Below are 21692 nucleotides of genomic sequence, written 5' to 3' on the forward strand. Positions count from 1 at the left end.
TAGGCTGCCCACCAAAGAAGGTGATTCCTTCACACCCTCTGTACCATACCACGTGGGTTTCTAGGGCACATGTGTCTGTGTGTGGCAGAACCCAGCTGATAATCAGTCACACATTGATTAAGTGGATGGAATGGGAGGCTGATGAACACAGATTCACCCTCTGTTGCTGAAGCCATAGGGAACTCTCTGAGGAGGCCCTGGAATCCTCCTTTGTGCACAGTCAGCATTCCTATTGGCTCAGAAACAGTGATCTCTTTCAGCAGAAATATGAATGAAAAAGAATATAGTAATCACCTGCAGAGTGAAATTCCTTTTATAGTTTTAACCAGATGTAAGAGTGCCATGATAAAAGAACTAATTTTTCTATTGCCTATTCAGTCAACAAAACCATTGGGCCCCAAAGTCTTCAAATTGTCAACTCTCCCTCAGGGCTGTAATGTATTTAAAAACCATTTTGCTGGATAAGAATTCTAAAGAAGCTTGTTAAAAACATCTGAAGTCACTACTAAACAAATTTCTTTAGTTCTAAACACAAAACTCTAAAGGGTTCAATAAAGCATTGTTGAGAATATTATTATCTAAGTACCTGCTTTGGTAAGAAATCCTTCAATGTGACATATTTACTTTAAATTCTCATTCAAAATGACACTATTGTATAAATAGGTACTTAACCAATCATTGACACCATTATTCACAGCTGAATAGTCATGGTATATAATTAGGATTCTTTTAAAGGGTGCACAATGGTTAAAGTGAATTTGGCTTTAATGAATTTTAATATTACACTTTAAAAAAACCACTTCCAATTAATGGCAACTGAATCAAAAAGCAATATGAAATTAAGGATGTTTGTAAGAGTATAAGAAAAAAACCTCTATTTTACAGTTAATAGATATTCTCTCCTTAGCTGAGCTATGTACATAGCCCTTCTAAATTTACCCCATAACAATGAAAATGCCCTACTTCTAAACATCATCCCCTCACCCATAGCTGCATATCTCTAGGTAACTGTCCAAATATACCAATCAAATCTAATTCATATAAACTTAGAAAAGAGAAATCCAGTTCCAGTTAGCTATATTTCCAAAACAAATAGCAATATAAATTTGAACTCAAAAATATTCATATAGGCAACATTGTCAAGTCATAGTCTTACTTTCCTTGATAAATTATAGAATTTGAGCAGTCAATCCAAGTGTCAGGTATTTAAGAAGCTTGTTTATCTCATAAATATAATCTCAGTGTAGAATCTAAGATTTGCTGTTAGTTAAAACGGAAACAGATGCACAGATGTAGAGAACAAATGTATTGTTTCCAGAGAGGAGGGGGAGGGAGTGGGATGGATCAGGAGTTTGGGGTTAATAGATGCAAACTATTACATTGAGAAAGGATAAGCAATGAGGTCCTACTGTACAGGATAGGGAACTACATCCAATCTCTTGGGATAGACCATGATGGAAGATATTATGAGAAAAAGAATGGGTATATATGTAGGACTGGGTCACTTTGCTATACAGCATAAATTTGCACAATATACTTAATTAAAAAATTAAAAGTTTAAAAAAAATTTTTAAATGAGATTTGCCGTTGTAGGGAGCAGAGTGTGGATGGATATTCTGTACCATTAGCGAACTCTACACGTGAAGTGTCAGTGTTCCCCCTTCCTCATTCTGATAACTAAAAGTGTGTCATTTCCAGACATGGCCAAATGTCTCTTCTAGCTACTGCAAAATTGCCCTTTGGTGAGGACAATACACAAGTACTTTTATTTTGATAATTTCCATAAATATGCTACGGTAGCATTAGTAAAACCTCAAGTGAATTTCGGATCTCATCTGTAAGGTTATGGTGATTGAAGTTATTACTAAATGCACATATATGTGAGCAAAACCATGGTTTTATAATGGAAATTCCCCTTGTGGGAACAAGATTTTTCAAAATCTTTGGATTGCTCCATTTTGACTAGTAATCTCAAAACAGAATGTTTAAGTTCCTTTTAATTGGAGGTTTGCTCTTTCATCATTTTTCCATTCAGTATCTACAAAGCATATATTGCATGCCAGATACTGTAGACAGCTCTATGACACTCCCAATAGACAGTGTGAGCAAGCAGATGTGATTTCAGCCCTTTTAGAATGAAATATCTAAATTTGAAAAGTAGGTAAATGTTAGCTGTTTTTAATTTCACTGAACATTTAGTCTTGCTGTGGTAAAAACTAATTCACAAACATTGTTTGGAGTATCTACTCTTGTTTTGAGTGTCTATAATTAGTAATTCCTAACTATAGGAATACCAGAATCTGTGTAAACATAACCCTTGTCCTCTTGGAAGGTATATGGAAAGAAGCAAGCAGAGAATAATAAAGGAAAGTAAGAGTCAGAGCTAACATGGAGTTCTCAGCGTCCTTCCAAACCTCCAACATTTGTTGGAGATCATTCCAAAATATTTCCAGAATGGAGTCATATCTATCAGCTTTGCCACAGCTTTCTGGGTTTCAAACATATATGTAGGTGTAGATGTAGATGTAAGTGTAGATATAGATGTAGGTGACGGTGTAATATGGATGCAGATATAGATGTAGATGAAGGTGGAGATGTAGTTGTAGCTGTAGGTGTAGATGAAGATGTAGGTGTAGATATAGGTGTAGGTGTAGATATAGATGTAGGTGTAGGTATAGGTGTAGATGTAGGTATAGGTGTAGATATAGATGTAGATGAAGGTGTAGATGTAGGTATAGGTGTAGATATAGATGTAGATGAAGGTGTAGATGTAGGTGTAGGTATAGATGTAGGTGTAGGTGTAGATATAGATGTAGATGAAGGTGGAGATGTAGGTGTAGGTATAGATGTAGGTGTAGGTGTAGGTATAGGTGTAGACGTGGATGTAGAGATAGATTTTTTTTTTAAAGACTGCCCTCTCCAAGTTGGAAATTCATCAAGGTAGCTGAGGGTTAATGAGTGTTTCTGAGGATGGGGAATCTTTCCCAATCTTTTTTCCTCTCCCCAAGGCAGCCCTTCTTAAACCCTACCAAGAACCCTCTGCAAATGAAACAAAACCCAGGCCAACATCACAATGGAAAAAGAAGCAACATCTCTACATACACTACACAGTGTTATACACTCGCATCACAGGATGCTGTGTTCGGATCCCTATTTCCCAAGTTAAGTGAAATCCCCTTATGCCATTTATGTTATGAAATCATCTTTGCCACTGGAAGATCCTTTACACTAACTAGTTTACGTGTAAGCTCATGTCTTTCTCTGCACTTCACATGTGCTAAAAATAGTCAGGTGTAAATGCAACTGGATTCTAGAAATATTAAAAACCGAGAGGCAGAAAACAAACAGGTAAGAAAGAAGAAAAATGACCTTAAACTGCATTCTTTTAAAGTCATGTCGAATGCCTACTAACAAGTCCTATGGTTCTGCATAAGTCACTCTAGGAAAGGAGCACAATCTTTTCTTTTTCTTTTTTTTTTTTTTTTTTTTTTTTTTGCTATTTCTTGAGCTGCTCCTGCAGCATATGGAGGTTCCCAGGCTAGGGGTCTAATCGGAGCTGTAGCCACCAGCCTACACCAGAGCCACAGCAACGCGGGATCCAAGCCACATCTGCAACCTACACCACAGCTCACAGCAACGCCGGATGGTTAACCCACTGAGCAAGGGCAGGGATCAAACCCGCAACCTCATGGTTCCTAGTCGGATTCATTAACCACTGCACCACGACAGGAACTCCTGGGCTGCAAATATTTTGACCTGAGGCATCTAGATACAAGAGGGAAAAACAGGGTGATATTTCTTTTCCTTTTTTTCCACTTGTATTATCCAAAAAAATTCCTTCTTTCTACTTTTACATTCCTAAGATTTCAAATCCAAAGCTCCCCAAGATTCCAAAACAGGAAGGATCACTAAATATGCTCCAACGTAGGACAAACCAATCAAAAAAGAACATGTCAGGTCATCAGACTGAGGCCTGAATAATTCAAATAATTGCCCCATTTCAGTTCATCAAAAATGCAAGCTTGACCTCTTTGCATTTTTAAACAAGATGTAATGTAATTATTACACAAAGGCTCATGCCCTTTCACAATATTGGTTTCAAACAAATAATTGAGAAACAGTATAAATAAAACCAAACCAAGAGTTACCAACATTGGCTTATACAATAGCAGTTTATAGACAGAGTACACTTCTCAAACTGTAGGATTCATCAGAATCATTTGGAGAGCTTGTTAAAACACAGATTCCAAGTGAAGAGAATCCGATTCTAATTTAAATCCTCGATCATGCTTGGAGGGGTACTGGCCTAGAATATTGACAATCCCAGGAATGTTCATACAGGTAATTCTCATTGTAGCCCATATCCTGGCATTAACATAGGTTTGAAGCCAGTGTGCTCTTTTGGGGGTGAAGGGGAGGGGCCTCCACAGCATGGGGAAATTGCTGGGCCAGGGATCGAACCCTTGAGCAACTTGAGTTACAGCAGTGATGATGCCAGATCCTTAACCCACTGTGCCACCAAGGAACTCCCAGCCTAGATGTGCTCTTTTTCCTTCCTTTTTAGGGCTGCACCTGTGGCATATGAAAATCCCCAGGCTGGGATCAAAATCAGAGCTACGGCTGCAGGCCTATGCCACAGCCACAGCAATGCCAGATCCGAGCCATATCTGCAACCTATGCCACAGCTTGTGGCAACACTGGATCCTTAACACACTGAGCAAGGTTGGGGATCAAACCCACATCGTAATGGATACTTGTCAGGTTCTTAACCCGGTAAGCCACAGTGAGAACTCTCCAGTTATGCATGCTCTTGATGAGTGTGAGCTTGCACATTTTCCCCAACTTGCCAACGATCCTATATTTCATTTGGAAAGTTACAATATTGATGAACTCTCTTAGACTTAAAATTTCTTTGAAATATCAGCAGGAGATGAACAACACAGATGCTTTTCGGACCTTAGATCTGATACTTTTCTCTACATCAATGCTCTTTGGAAACTTTATCCAAATTACTGTTGAAATGGTTTACTTCAGAATTAGGGTGACCAGCTCCACCCAAGGTCTCTTGAGTGTGAGCAGCTTTGTTTTGCAGAGGCAGAGGCTAAAACAGATCAGACATTCCCATCAGCTGTTGGGTCATTGGGCTTTTTAGTGGAATTACAGCAAGTTACAGTATTTTTCTTTGCAGCTTAAACATTGAGCAAACCCAGACATCCAGAAACGCTAAAATGAAAAAAAAAAAAAACCTGTTTCCTCTTGCTTTGCTGTTTGCCAAGAAAACTCCATCCGACAGCACATTCTATACATTTTGAGTAAATGAAATTACCCTTAATGTGTTGGCAACATCTGTCACAAAATCCTCTCAGTCTAAGGCTTAAATGCATTGGAAAGGAAGGGATTTGACAGTATATTTAATGAGGTCCAATTATGGTTGAGGGCACTAGTTTTGCCTTAATAACCATAGGGTTTTTCTTTCCCTCTTTTGTTCTTTCTTTGTCCCCTTCCTCCCCCCGCTTATATTTTTAGGGCTGCAGGTGTGGCATACGGAGGCTCCCAGGCTAGGGGTCATGTTGGAGCTGTAGCCACTGGCCTAAGCCACAGCCACAGCAATGCCAGATCCTTAACCCACTGAGCGAGGCCAGGAATCAAACCTGCGTCCTCATGAATACTAGTTGGATTCGTTTCCGCTGAGCCATGACGGGAACTCCCCCTCCCCTTTTTTTATGTCTTACACAAAATAAAAGAGATTCTGTGATCTTTGATGAACACAGTGGCTGCCAAACCCCACTTGTTGTTGTATATAACCAGCACTCCTTGAGTCTGTCCCTGGTAAAGTATCATCAAGACAATGAGTTTTTCTAAGGGGTTCCTGAATGTTTCCAATTTACTCACTGATTGTAAATTTCTTCCATCCCTTGAAACTCTTAAATATGATCTTAATAATTGGTGGGAATCCTTTATTTATGGGACGTTTTTACTAAACATGAACAGGAATGTGTGTCCTTGCCTGTCTTCCCCCAGGAACCCCTATTTTTTTGTTCATTTTATTTGCAATAACTGGCCTGGTTAGAAGAGGAATGGTTCCCTTACATTGTCCTCCACTCCATGCTGAATGCTGCTAAAAAATCATTTCCAATTACAAATTATGATGCAGCCCTCCCCACTCTCTGCCTTTGATTGTTAGGTTTCTGGTTTATACACAGCAGTCCTCACTCTGCAGCATTTGTAAGCAAATGAGTTCCCAAACCCTTTCTGTGAAAGGATTCTCTAAAGAGAACAGACCCTCTTTCCTCAATTAATTCCAAATTCAGGCGTCTAATCCTTCCACACTTACCATGCTTGGATCTTGATTCATCTGTCACATGCTCACCTTATCTCATTTGCATATTTCCACCCCAACAAAGACTTAAGACTATCTCTCACAAGGCCGGGGAGTGAGGTTACCCCCAGGGTATTGAGAAGAAAGCCTGCTAGCCAAACACAATTTGGTCTTTCTCTGATTTATGATGAACAATCCTACATGTAACTAGAGCAAGCTGATTAGAATTGTGGGGTTTCCAGGATTGAGGCATTTTTACTGTATGTCAGAACCTCTAGGGAGCTGATATTCTGAGAGCCTACATCTCAAGTTCAAGAAGAGTATTAAAGTCTTGCACCTGCTAAGGATTAGGATGTTGTGAAAGTGCCACTTTTTGGGTGAAGAAAAATGTATGCTTCAGTACTTCTGTCTTAACATGAGGTTATTCTATACTTTATCCCTATGTGATTTAAGAGAATCTCAGTTCTTCTTCAAGTATTTACTTGTAGTTTGGTACAACAAATACCCAAAATAAAGGCTTATAAGTTTTTAGGGTTTTTTTAAGGAAAAAATAAAAATGTTTTTGTTAAATTGAGGCAGCAGGAAGAAAATGATGTGTCTCTGAATTATAATTAAGGAAGAGTTTATCTTATCATGTCTCTCATTCAAGAAGCATTCTGATGAATGACAAGTTGTGGAAGCATCAAGAAATTCAAACAATGCAAATGCACAACGATATCTACTTACAGACTTCAGATTATAAAATAACATATGTTTTCTGATTGATTTGAGCTCAAATGTCCAAATGTCTTTGAGAACAAAGCTGGCCCTGTATATCAAGCACTTACAAATATCTGGCTCAGTTTCTGTTTCCTCTCCATATTCATGAGAAGGAACCCATAAGGAAGGCTGAGTGACAGCCTGATCTTTTAACAGGTACAGTCAGGGAACTGGATTTGGATAATATCATGAGGAACCAATCAGCCTGAGCACAGACATTTTCAGACACCTTTGCATTGTGGGTAATTTGTTCAGGTGCTGAGATCCTGCTGTCCATTACAAATCTGTCCTACTTATATTTCTTCAAAATGTTCACTTACATGAAAAAAAGTTCACACAGTGAGAAAAATAACATTTACAGAAACAATAGCATTCACATTATTAATCATTTTATTACCACTGGGTACTTAAATGAGCTTATTATAGCATAAGCTTCTGCCTTTATCATCATCTTTAAAATGAAGCTTTGGAATAATATAATAAAAAAGTGCCATCCAACCCTAGCTTTTCAATTGTTTTAAACAAAATTTGCTCCATTCTTTAAGTTACTTAATGGAGAATAGTAGGATAGAAGAAAGGAAAAGAAAGGTAGGATGGCCAGGCTCTATACCTCACAGGTCATGTGATACTTGGTATATGGGCAGAAGCTTTTATTTCTTGCATATCCAACAGTTATGATAAATCAAAAAGCATGTTATAGAAGTAGGTATTTCCAACACCTGATGAAACACTTGATATTTCTGCATTTAAAAAAATGTAGCAGTGTTCCACTTGATCAGCATTTAGTCATTAAGTATCCTTCTGTCTTGTGTCAAAAGCACAGATAGGGAGTTCGGTGGTGGTCTAGTGGTTAAAGATCTGGCTTTGTCACTGCTCTGGCGTGGGTTTGATCGATGGCCTCAGAACTTCTGCATGCTGCCAGCACAGCCAAAAAGAAAAGCATAGATAGAAAGAAAATGGTCAGAAGATTAGGAGGAAAGACTATGGGAAATTATAACTTTGATTTTTATAACATGTTAGATTTTGCTATGCCCTTTAAAGAGATCCAGTCAAGAAATACACCTAGAGCAGCATTATCCCCTCATGGAAGATTGTATTGAGGTAATCAAGGATTATCTATACAAACAGAATAAATGGCATAAGCCAAGAGTCTTACTCAATACCAAGAAAAATTTCAGAATTCCCATTCATATTTTAAGTCAGAAAAGTTTGTATTTAGAACAATGAGAAGATATAGATGATGTCTTAGTATACATTTTACAATGAATATTGGAATTATAAATGATGGGGATTTTAGACACGTCACAGATAAATTACATCAGGGGAAAGAAGTCTCTAATGGTATATAGACAAGCACAAAATGACATGGATGGATGTAAAAGTCATACATGGCTCAGCCTTTTCAGTACAAAGCGAGCTCTGTGAGGTTAACATGTGAATTTGTCTAAGTTTCCTTCTTTATGGACTATGTTTTGAGATGGACATTTTGTGTGCTTGTAGGGTGCTGTGATTACGCCAACGATGGACCATCCTATGTCAATGCAGCCGGCAAACATGATGGGCCCCCTGACACAACAGATGAATCATCTTTCTTTGGGCACAACAGGAACGGTGAGTTGAACAGTTTGTCCAGTTCTCTTTTCTTGGACTTCCTCCAAAGGATGCGATACTTTCTGTTTTTACCAGCATCATTAGCAGAATTGGTTCTGTACCCTTAACACACCTTTCAGGTTTCCCTCTGAATAAACTGCCCCATGCCTGCTTATTCTGTCCTGGGGCACATTTACTCTCATTGACAAGACTGAAAGTTCTACTGTGTTGCATTTAAATTTGAGTTACTTCTTGTTCCATTGACACAATGTGCTGGTTATGTCTGGTTTAGACTTTGTAACTTAATCCATTTGCTAGTTTTCTTTTCCCAGATACTCACCACTGCAACTAACAGCATCCCAGGTTATTCACAAGAAAGGGGCCAACCTGATGATGACTCATACACAGGGCTATTTATTTGCTTCCAATGTTTAAATCAACAAAATAATTGAGAACCTCACATAATTGACCTATATTAATCTTTATGTTGAATATGTCAACATAGGTGGTATTGAAAAAAAAAAAGAAAGGATTATAATGCGCTTGATTTTTTATAGGTCATCATGGTTTTGATTAGCTGTTATTTGCCCTTAGGGAATAAAACGCTGTCCAAAAAAAAAAAAAAATGCCTGGGACAGCGTTGCTGTTATACCAACAAGGCATTCGAAATTATCAGCAAAACTTTGTTTTTTAAAAAAAAATCTATGCAAAGACATTTCCCCACATGGTCAGGAGGGCAAATGTCTAATTCAACCTGGAATCCTGCAACTTTGTTAATTATAGAGAATGATGAAAAATGTCAAAGCCAATCTCCCAGGTGACACCATTGGACAGTCTTTATTTTTCATAAATCCGAACAGAGATAATTTTGTCATTGGTAAAGAGGCAGAAAAAAAAAATGTATCTTCTCCTCAATAAGCCAGCTTCCATACTAGACAGAGCCCTGGACTAAGAGTGGGGAATCCTAGGTTCAGATCTTGAGCCCTGTGGTTTCTATCTTTCCTTAAGAAGGTAACATTTCTTGGCCTCCATCCAACTGAAGTGTTGAACATAATGATATATGGGACCCCTCCACCATATGCCTCTATGACTTTATGCTTGTATGTTTCATAGTCACTACTCCTGGCATTCTTCTCAATTATTCTGGCATCATCTCCAAACACTCAAGAACACTATGTACCCTAGCTACATATTGGAAATTCTACCTTAAAGCAACAACTTGCGTGCTACCTAGATGTGTTGATGCACAAGTTTTTTTAAAATGTAAGGAGTTTCTGACTTCTCCATTGAGTCATCAATAATCTGGTCTAAATAGGAAGAAAGTCTATATACCTAATGGAAAGAGTCCTATTGTTTCAGTAAAGAAATCTAGCTTTATTAACATAAACAAAATACCTATATGGATGTCTTCAGTTGCTAAACCTATAAGATGCTGTTGAAGATACCATCTGTTTCTGAAGACTAGATCAAATGATGCTTTAGGTCTCTGAACTAGACTTAAAAGTCATGTCTGAGACTACATTTAATTCTACAGTGTGGTACAGCTAATTTTCATTAGGGAGATAGAATTTGAAGGTACTATTTCTACAGCTTTTAGCAATATGTGAAGATTATTTGAGTTCCCTTTGCTTTTTTAACAAAAAAGATCCCAGGAAAGTACTGGAATCCCTGAGGGTTCTCATACCTGACTATTGATTTCCCTGTATATCAACTTTCCTTTCCTTAAATGATCACAAATTCCAAATAAATGAAGCAGTGCACTTTTACTATTTTGAATGATGATCTGAAACCTGATAAAAGAGGGAATTATAATGAAAAGCATAAAAAGAAACACCTTATAAATTCTACTCCTTCAAATTAAAAGCAAAGCCAGCTGACTTGCTGAAATACAAATTTGGAAACTAGAAAAAATATGAGCTCACTTCACTGAGTCTGTGATTGAATCCTTTAAGAAATTGAAAAATAAGCTCAATTATATAGAACAGTTTCAAAAATTATAATAGTTATCGATTCAATAATGTGTATTATGACTAGTGTTTGAGCATTTTCAACAAGAATACACTTACATGAGACCATAATTTTTGCCCAGCTGGTAATAAACAAATTACCCAATAATGATATATATACTTTCCTTTATTAGAAAGCAAAATTTTAAGCATGTGGCTTATTTTTAACATCAAATTTCTTCTAGCTTTTTAAAAAATTCTTTTCCTCCACATTTCCACTAATGCTTAAGTACATTGTAAGCTTTGTGTAAGTAGATGTTTTGCAAAGTTTTAAAATTTCATAAGGTTCTGAAAAGGCAGAGAGAAAATAGTATTAATTTATAGATCTATTCAATAAAAAAATCACTGATGATGTTGAGTACCCAGCATGAAATTATACATTTTTCGGAAACTATCACTCTTACATTTTGATAAGGTATTATAGATTTGTTTTATCTGAATTTTTGATTGGCATTTGGGGTGGCTATTATGCAGTTGATGTTGATTCTTTTAATCAATTTTCACTTCCTTATTTCATCTTTTCACCAAACTTTATCCATTGCTGGGAAGGTGGCCTGGTGTCATGGAAAGAACAGTGGGCATTGGAATTAAGCTTGAATTCCAAGCCTGGCTCTGCCCCTAATTAGCTATGCATGTTTAGCCAAGGTTTCTTAACCTCTCTGATCTTTTATTCTCTCTTTTGCAAAGTGAAAAAAAACAATATTTATATCCCGGGGTGTTATGAGTGTTAATGATATGATATATGTAAACATACATACTACAGTGTGTGATGCCCAGGAAATACTTCACAAAGGATCCCTCCTCACCTCTCTTCCTCCTGTGGCTTCTGACTGGTGGGAACCGAGTCAGGGTCACCAGAAGGATGTAGGACACTGTCAAGTCTACAGTCCCACTCGCCAGTCTGCTCTGTTTCATTGGACATAATATTTCTTTTTAGTTGCTACTTCCTGAGCTTCTAACCTACTCCTTTGCGGTCATAAATCCAAAAGTTCACGGAAGCCAGCCAAGCCACTTTCATGAGTAAAGCTAAGTTCAAACAAAAAACCCCCTGGAAATAGGTAATCAAATTTGGTCTCTATTTACCTGTGCAACATGTCATGTAATTTGGAAACTAGAAAAAATATGAGCTGAGTTCATTGAGGCTATGATTGAATCCTTTAAGAAATTGAAAAATAAGCTTAATTATATAGAACAGTTTCAAAAATTACAATAGTTATTGATTCAATAATGTATATTATGACTAGTATTTGAACATTTTCAACAAGAATACACTATTACATGTATACATATACACTTATACATATACATACACATATACACAATATTACAGATTCTATTTGAAATTAGCAATATTGTAATGCCATAGTCAGAACATCTCTGTCTGTGTGTTGGATGAATAGAAGGTGAGGTGCTGCCTTTGGCGGCTGGGGACCCAGTGCCTCTTCTAAAGTGGGCAGTCCCTACCCATCCCAACCCCAGAGGGCTATTGCCACATGGATGTAGAGACCCAGGGTGGCTTCACCATCTAGTTTTGTTAAGATAAGCTAAATAATTTGTATTTTAATGGGAAATTTTCCTATCTTCAAATACTGGACCCAGTTTGTCCTAAGAGCTCTCCATTTGTAACTCCTGTCCAAAGTTTTCCTGGTTCTCCTCCAACCTCTCTGGCCATTGCTTTTTTCTCTCATAGGTTGCTAAGTAAGTTTTTCAACTTACTTACTCATATGTGATTTCCTTAAGCAAGTTCATCCCCTTTCCCAGTTTGGAACTCTGCCTTCTATGCCAGATATGGCTAATCTGAGTCCTCAGCACTAACCTCACTTAGAATTTTAGAATCATTCAACCAACTGCTTGATAAAGTATTTCCACGTGACTCTCAAAGTCAGTGCAACCCAAGCTAATCTGCTGAACTTCCCGAGCTTTCTCCCCATGGATCCTTCTGCCTATAGGGTCCTGCTTTGATTCCTCTCAAGTGGACCCAGTGACCATTCACCAGGGGAGTCCAACACAGCACCTAGGACCCATAGCAGACTCTTTCCTTCTCCCTCCCCAATGCATACAATTACTTCCCAAGACCCATAGGCATTTGTCAAATACATCCCTTCCTTCGTATTTCTATAGTCTCCACCCTGGGCCTCTTTTGATTAAATTGTATTAGTTCCCTAACTGTTCTTCCTGCTTCCTGTTCCAATTTGCTATGATCTGTTCTCCACCATGTTGCCACCGCCAGTTAATCTAAAATGCTCCAACCACATCTCTCTCCTATTGTAACTTTTTAGAGGCTTGCAGATGTCTAAGCTCACTGACTTTGTGCAAAACAAGGTATGAGCAGTGACAAGTCAAGATTACACCGGAGGAGTTCCCATCATGGCTCAGTGAAAATGAACCAGACTAGTATCCATGAGGATGAGGGTTCAATCCTGGGCCTTGCTCAGTGGGTTGGGGATCTGGTGTTGCCATGAGCTGTGGTGAAGGTTGCAGACGTGGCTTGGATCCCATGATGCAGTAACTGTGGCGTAGGCTGGCAGCTGTAGTTCCAATTCAACCCCTAGCCTGGGAACTTGCATATGCCACAAATGCAGCCCTGAAAAGCAAAAAAAAAAGGATTACACAGGAACCTCGACTCCAGAAATAGGTTCCAAGGGCAGAGCAGAGAGATTCAGGGAACAACCAAAGTAGGAAGGATCCAGGGCTGATGGGGCCTGGAGCTAGATTAGAATTTTCCATTTTCAGAAGAAGCAGCTTAGGCCATATGCTATGTCCCACTTGGATTTCTAAGACCCCTGGATAAAAGAAATGTATTGGACCAAAACCTCTTTTTATCTTCATGAAATTAGATCCTGTAATTCTAAATTATGAAATGGATGCCCTTTAGTTTATTTATTTTTTTTAATTACTTAATGAATTTTATTACATTTATAGATGTACAACAATCATCACAACCAAATTTTATAGTATTTCCATCCCAAACCCTCAGTGCAAATTAGCTATTCTCCACCATTTGCCACCTCAAATGTTTATTGTTTAATCCCCTCCCTATTTTTAAGCTGGATAGAATCTGCAGGCCTTCAAATAAATGGATTTTATGCAAACAGTATAACTGTTTTATTCCAGTGCTCTGCTGACCTTGAAGAATTCTCTAGCTTTTCCGCTTTTGTTTATTTTTTGTCACAGGATTCTCTTAAGAACCAAAGCCCTGTTATCCATAATTTCCTTATCACTCTATTGTAAGCTTCAGCAGAAACCACTGGGGATTTTACTGTGTTACGAGAACCTCCAAATTGCATGACAATCTTGTTTTACAAGTTTCTTATCTCCTTTTCATTTGTTCAGTTGGTGGTCACCAGTGGCTTACAATGTCACCAGAATCTGTGGAAAGAAATAAAAAGTTTTTGTTCTGCAGGCTCCTTATCTACAGTTCTCTTTGTGTTCTCCAAACCACTGGTGATTTGTGACATCATTGGATTCTTGTGGTGTAACCATAGCCACTCACAAAGATAATCTTGTAATTGTTCTCTCTTTGTTCAACATAGTTCTCCCACAGTTTTCAGGGACACCATCCCTCCTGTATTGCTCTGAAATTCTGACCGTATCAGGTGAAAATCCTGAATTATTCATTTTGCTGAGAGATTGTCTAGTTTCAATTATTAGCCAGGAATATAAGTACTAAGACAGCTTGAAAAAAAACCAATCCACGAGGTTAAATGGTGTCATGATGAGGAAACAGTATCATAAATTCATAAGCAGTAATAAGTACATCTACTTATATGCTTTTTCAGGAAAACATATCAATCAATTTAAAATGGTTAAATACAGGAAGAAAGCATAGATGAAAGAGAATAATTTTTAAAATTTGTTTATTCTTGTAAGATAAATGAATTATTGAAGGTAGTCTTATAAACAATAAGTTGACATTAAGTGGAAACCTAGTATTATTAAATTATATTTGTAAATAGTAAGCTTCTGCTATTTAGAAAAAAAATGGATTCTGGATTCCAATAAGTTAGCATAAAATACAAAAGTCCCAATATATAAGATGCAAAAAAACATCTTATGAACCGGTAGTTGATAAAGGAGGAAATGAAATGTCAAAAAACATGGAAAAGTAAGCAACAGTAAATCAACCCAATACACACACACACACACACACACACCCCATTAAATAAGGTTATTGGAATAGTACATGTTGCTAACAAAGGTGTGGGGAAGTAAACATTCTCCATCACCAATGGTGTGTAGATACAATCCAAATTTGTGAAAGTGTCACCTGGTTTGCAGGATGGGCCATCAAGACACTTCAAAAACAGCTCTACTCACCAACCAAACAGTGACAGTTTTGAGGAGCTATTCTATGGAAATATTCAGTTATAACAGAAAATAGATCTGAAAAATATTCAGCCTAGTGTTCTTTGTAATGTCTAATAAGGAAGGATGATTAAATAAGACATATCCATCTATAAACCATAATGTCATGCAGTATGATGTCCTAAGTGCTTAAAATAATTAGGAAAAGATTATATATAATCTTAAATCATAAGAGCAGGCTGTAAACATGCACTATGGAGTTTAGTATCCATTATGAAAAAAATATTTATGAAATATGGCTGTAACAAGTACAAAACAAGTGTGCTGGTTTCTGGTTGTCATTAAGGATAATTTCTATTTTAATTTAGCCTTCTCTAAGTATTCAACAATGAGCATGATTTTTATAAATTTTTAAATGTTACAAATAGATTCTTAGAAAATGACTAGTGTCATGTTCTTGTTTGCTTGTGGTAATAATGTGTGATTAGCTTTTTTAAAAAGGTACTGAGAAATATTACCAGTATTAACAAAATATTTGGAGACCCCCTAAAAATGATTTTATTTATTTTAGATTTGAGGATTATCATCAACTTGCTATTTCACATACCTCTTGTGAGAAACAAAATAGTTCATACCTAAAGTTTACTTGCATTTGAATTTCTGATCAATGCATGCTTGACTGGCCTTGCATTGTTCAAGTTTTAATCTGTCTTCTCACATGCCATTCACTCATGAGAGAGTGATCAATATTACCCTTTTGTGGCAAGGAGATTAAATGAGAGCTTTGCAGTAGTCCAAATTAAGTTACCAAATATGTGGAAGGGTAAAGTTTGAGGTTTTAGGTTTTAAAATGGGATAAGGATCATACGAATGGAGTAAGGGGCACACAATATTATGTATTTAACCATGTTTTGGCAGTTTATTTGAATATAATAGCTAGTCCCTTTTATACAGTTTACCACCCCCTCCAGAAGTTGAAACTAGATTAAAACTTTCCACTTGTAGAAGGGGGACCTTGAGCCATAGGCCATGTCCCACTTCCGTTTTTAAGATCCCTGGTTAAAGGGATTGTACTAAACCAAAGCCTCTTTTTTACCTTAAAAAAAGCAGTTCTCTTTGGTCCCACATAACCCCAAGCTTTGAAATGGATGCCATGCTGTATATTTAACCTTGATCTACCATTTGCCACCTCCACTGTTGTGACATTTGGGAAAGAGATGGCAGCCATTTGTTGCATGGATTCTGTTCTACTGATCTCTCGCCTCATAATTCCAGCACACGAGGCTCCATGGCCTTGACTGGCAACCACTGGGAACAAAGCCGGAGATGAGTTGTTAATAACGAAATCCTAGCTTCCAAAATATGTCCGCCTCCCTAAAATCTGGGAATGTGCAATTTTTTCATCTATCGCTTTTAAAATTTTAGTTATTTATTTTGCACTCCAGGACGTGGTCTCATATCATGCTCTGGGCCCTTTCTAGATGGGCTGCCTTTTAGAACTTTGTGTCAGCAGAGAGGGTACACGTCTCACCTTAGTAAGTCAAGGGAGGGACCAAAATTATGACGGACTGAGGAAGATGAGAGTACCCTAGGACAGTGTCTACTGTCCTCACAGGTGACATGGGGACCTGATGACGTGCCCAGAGTGGTTACTATGAGGACCGTTGTGTCAACTGTAATTGAGGGGTCATAGTGCCCGAGTGCTTGAAGGCAGGACATGGGACACAGAGTGGGCACGTCCAAGTTTTAGAGCTAAGATTCTATTTTATTTTCTTTTGTACTTCATTGCATTCTTTCTCATGCTCTTTTCATTCAAAGATTCAGTCCCAAGACAGGATTATGATACTCCACCAGCTGTTGTGTCAGGTAGGAAAATTCTAATTACTTTAAGACTTGATTGGAGGGGAGAGATGAAGCTTGCCTGGTTTTCTCCAAAACTCTTTAAAGCAGTGATTCTCAAACAGTAATTCTAACCAGGTGTTTGAATTTCAGTTACAGGGTGGGGAGTTAGCATATGTGGTCCAAAAAGTCTATTTAACACCCCAATCCAGTTTTGTGTATGGAAAATAAATATCTTACTTTTTTGGAATGAAAAGTAAATGCTCAAAAACAATTGATCTGGGAAATATACACGGAAAATAGAATCTATGTTCTGTGTATCAGGGATGTTTGGTGTTGGAAGAATTCATGAGACTTTCTGGGAAGTGGGAGAAGGATGTTTATCAGAAGAGGGCACAGATGAATAAAAATAGTTTGAGAAGCACTGCTTTAGAGACTGGAATTCTTCTGGAATCAGAAAGTCATCCCATTTTGCTTGTTCTGCACCCAGCATAGTGTCTGACACATAGTAGGTCCTCAATGTAATTGTTGAATGAATCAAAACTTCACATTTATTCCAAAAATGGTATTTTGGATATTGAAGGAAAAGCTGCCAATGTTCCAATGTACAACAGAGTGGCAGAGGTTGATTTGAGAATCTGTAGTGTCTTGAGCCTTTTAATTAGTGATATTTAGGTTGCTTCGGGAAATCCAGTGGTGCAGGTTGTCATGCAGTATACATAAGTGAAGACCCGGGGTTTCGTTTTGAACTGCAAGAGCTTGTACTCTCATCTTAATTTTGAATTTTGGTTTCTTGCCAAGAGAAAAATGGGCACAATTTTTCATTTTTGTTGATTTTAACTCAATAAAATACTGGCAGCATGAAGGGCTTTGAACTCTTTCATCCTTTGATGTGTCAGATGATGAGAACATGAAATCTAAACCAAGAAAGGGCACTGGAGAGACAGAGCAAGAGACGAAGGCCAGAAATAGAACGAAGGAGCTCATGGGGCAGCAGAGTCTGACAACTGAATGGTAGTTTTCAAGCAGAGAACATCGAGTTCTTGGCCCCCCGGTGTGCTTGACCCAGCATCTGAAGGGTAATCCTTTTCTCATGTCCTCTGGACTTGTTTAGTTATGCTCATGGCTAAATACTCCTCGTAGAAGTTCAGTTGAGAAGCACTGAGTTAGCTTTCAGCTGTGGTATTACTTCGGTCCTCCTGGGGATCTCCATAAGGTGTCATTAATTCAATATCATTTAACTTTCCCCAGTGTGTGCTACCTATCATATCTTAACATGTATGTTCTATTTAGGATATGGGATCCCTGGGAAGATATTTTCTCTAATATATATAGCCTTTCTATAACGTATGGCACCTTTGTTTAGACAAAAGGTATCTAGATAATTTACCAATGGATAATAATGAAAGACACAAACTAGAACTTTCCTTCAACTAGGTGTTCTGATTTCACTTTCACAAACACAGTGAAAAAAAGCAATGAAAACATCGAAAGAGCTTACTAGATATCAGTCATGGGTCAGGTTCTACACAAATCAGTTTGACAGCACATCTGGCTACAGACTAAATTCTCACCTACTCATTCCATAGTCAGATGCCACTGAACGTCCTTGAGCAAAGAGGCGACTAAATAAAAGAAGGGCTTTAAGAAACTGAATCTGGCAGTTTTTGTGAGTGCTTGAGGAATAAGAAACAGTAATTACACAGAACAGTTAGAAAGCTCAGATATGATATCATTAGACTAAAATAAGTGCTATGATCCCAGTGGAATACAAAGGGACTGAAATAGAAGTGAAAGAACAAATAACATTGGGGAGATTTTACAGTTCTTTTCCCCTCGGAAGTTTGGGTTAGTGGTTTGCACAGACGTCTTTGTCCTCTTAGTCTGCCTCTGAATGAAAATAGACTTGCCTTCTTTAAGTGTTTCTTAATTGTCTGGTGGGCACAACTTGAGTGACAATGGAAAAATGACATATACTTTTCCAAACCCTTGACCAAATCAGAAAATTGAAACAGGCATAAAGTGTTGTAATGGCCTCTTCCCATATCCCCCAGTATGCCAGTGTTGGATGGCTCCAATAATAATCAGTTCTCTGCCAATGTACAAGACAACTAAACTGCTATGATGTGTTAGAATAGTTTGAGATTCATCTTGATGGTCTATAGAAACAAAACCCAACCTAATTTCATTCAACCAATATATCAAACATTTACTGGCAACATTCAAGAACTGAAGATACCAAAATGAATAGAAAATATATCATCAGTTAAAAATATCATTGTCTGATTTGCCATTGTTGTTGTTAATGATGATTAAGTTTAAATGTATGAAGCATGGAGAAACTAAAATCTAGAATCTAAAATGAAGATTGGAAACCCTCAGGAATAAAGCAAATCCTGAACTTAACTTGAAAGGATGAACTTGAGTTTACCAGTTGGACAAGAGTGGGGAATACACATGAGGAGAATAAAACAGGAAATGAAACTGTAGGTGGTGATGAAATGATAGCAAGTCATCGGATGGGGTTTGGAAGAAGCAAAACATTATGTTGGCAGGCACAAAGGCTGGGCCAGCATAAATCTGATTTAAGCAAGGACTTTTTCCTCTTTGAGTCACATGTTACCTTGTTCTTTTCTTTATTCTAATATTATTTATTGGAAGCACACTGTGTGATAATCACTGTGTTGGACTCTAGGAATACAAATTCCTTTCAAGAACCTAGGATCCAATTAGGAAGTTAGATACAAGCAAGGGATTACAACACAGTGTCATAAGTGCTTCCTTTTGGACAAATACATGGTGTTTAAGTTTGGAGAATCTTCAGTAAGATGCCTGAGTTCAGAATCTACTTAGGTCACTTACTTATTGGGGAGCCTTGGGGAAATTACATAATTCCTATATAGTGTAGATTACTTATCTGAGGAAATATTAGTTACCTCATAAGGCTGTTGTGAGCATTAGATGAATTAATATAGGTCACCTACTTCGCATAGATTCTGGCATAAAATAAGTGTTCAAATGTTATTAGCAACATCAATGCTAATTATTCTTGTTATGAGATGTTCAATAGGATAGGGATGAATACAGAGAGATGGGAGTAGAGAAAATGAACCTGGAGAAGAGAAATAAGCTGGAGCCATGTCACCAGATATGGTACCTTGAACTCCATTCTGATGGTATTATATGTAGGTTGAATTTGGAGAGTGGCTTGATTACTCTGAAGATAAGATAGAGAATGCACTAGAGAGAGACAGAACTGGAAAACAGGGACCAGAACTGAAGAACCCACACACAGAATCCAGTTGATAAACGTTTGAGATGAGAAGGAGATAGAATACACAGGACTTGATAACTAGTTTGATGTCAGAGTAGAAGAAGAGGAAAGAGTTAAAGGTAGTGCCTAGCAACTCAATGGCCAGGGAAATCCTTTTCCAGGATCTGAACCAGAGGAAAGAGAATCAAATTTGGCAGGAATGAAGCTGAGTGCAACGTTGTACACTTTTGAGCTGAGATGCCTGTGAGGCATCCAAATGGACATAATCTGTAAATATTTGGATGTGTGTATCTGTATCTCAGAAGACAGTTCTTAGGTAGAAATGGATTTTGGAGTTACAGTTATGGAATTAAGTCTTGACACCCATAGAAAGTGCTCAAAGTAAAAATAAGTAGGCAGATCCTTGAAAATAAAGAATGAGCATAAAAAGTAACTTAAAGATTGGAAAAGACAGACATAAAAGGACAACCAAGGTATGAAGTTTCCAATGAAATCAAGGGAAGAGAAGATTTCAAGAGAAGACTGTCTAGTAAGAAGAGTCCTGAAAAGAAGCCATTGGATTTAGTTCCACAGAGGTCACTAGCCAATCTCATAGGGCAGTTTTAAGGGAAAGAGCAAAGACAGTGAATATCTTGTGAGGAAGTAGATCTAATAACTGTTGGAAATGGTACCTTCAAAAACGGTACCTTCAAAATTGACTTTGAAGAGGAAGAGATAAGATAACAGAAAATGAATGGAAAGGGAACTGATTGATTTACCCTTTTTTTAATGGGAAATATTTGGTCATGATAGGAGGAAGCCAGAAAAGAGTTCTAATGCTTGGAGATGTCATTAATAAAGGGGCTGACTGGTAGAACAAGGTAGTTGAGGAGGCCAGACATCTTTTTTAGGAATGTAGAAGGACAGGAGGAAAGGATGATGTGCCTGCAAGTCAGTTTATAAATGTACAAGTAGAAAGTCAAGTGTCTGGTTTCCTATGTGATAAATTCTATTTGTTTTTACGTGAAGGTGTTAAGTGAATCTGAGAATAGGTGAGAAATGGCTTGGTAAAGGACTTAAGGAGAACAAAGATTTGGAAAACTGTAGAGGAAGAAGGCCAACCAGCAGTGCAGAGAAAGCTTGAGGGTTTAGTCCTAGGGGTCCGTTTGAAGCTATAGACTCTGGAGTTTTGTAATACCAATCTGCGAGCTTTGGTTTTACACTGTAGTGATCAGGAGCCAAGAAGGAGAACAGGTGGATTGATCTAGGGCTGAGGTTTTACTGAATGGAATGAGAAAGAGGGCAATGTGTGCTGACATTATTGGCAAGAGCATGATGGAGTAACAAATTGCCATTTTCAGGATGGATAGAAAGATAAAAGAAGGCAGTAAGGGGATGGGAGAAAAGGAGAAAGCAAGGAAGATAGAGGCTCGAGGTCTCAAGAGGTGTACAAAGTGGTCAGAAGTACAATGCTTAGACTTAAATTTGGGATGATGAACTATTTCTCAGCAAAGTCAAGGTCTGAGCAAAGTCATGGGAGCAGATGGCCACAGCGGATTTGAGGTGAGGCTAACAGAGCTTAAGGAAATCTATCAACGTGAGTATAAGAAGCTCCTATATA

General features: G+C 37.8%; 2 protein-coding genes across 39 annotated transcripts in view; one reads left to right on the top strand and one right to left on the bottom strand.

The window, feature by feature from the left end:
* RBMS3 (RNA binding motif single stranded interacting protein 3) overlaps positions 1-21692 on the top strand; it is a 1488242-nt gene that overhangs the window by 1411595 nt on the left and 54955 nt on the right. For 19 of the 37 annotated variants that reach the window (XM_021069971.2, XM_084987319.1, XM_021069970.2 and 16 more), the window contains 2 exons: positions 8579-8689; positions 16798-16845. In XM_021069971.2, coding sequence (XP_020925630.2) covers positions 8579-8689; positions 16798-16845 — 159 coding nt within the window. The remainder of the gene's footprint in view (positions 1-8578; positions 8690-16797; positions 16846-21692) is intronic. The other 18 variants (XM_084987316.1, XM_084987321.1, XM_084987317.1 and 15 more) reach the window with 1 other exon arrangement.
* LOC110256378 (uncharacterized) overlaps positions 1-21692 on the bottom strand; it is a 411636-nt gene that overhangs the window by 22489 nt on the left and 367455 nt on the right. The window contains exon 6 of one of the 2 annotated variants that reach the window (XR_014822566.1): positions 5130-7993. The exons of the other annotated variant lie outside the window; for it this stretch is intronic. The gene's annotated coding sequence lies outside the window, so the exon portion shown is untranslated. Of the gene's footprint in view, positions 1-5129; positions 7994-21692 lie in introns of those variants that run through there. 2 annotated transcript variants of the gene reach the window in all.

Source organism: Sus scrofa, chromosome 13, assembly GCF_054392235.1.
Source record: "Sus scrofa isolate SSC_HxYL_T2T_F1_AM1 chromosome 13, Sscrofa_HxYL_maternal_Yorkshire_Landrace_v2.0, whole genome shotgun sequence".
Lineage (NCBI taxonomy): Eukaryota > Metazoa > Chordata > Mammalia > Artiodactyla > Suidae > Sus > Sus scrofa.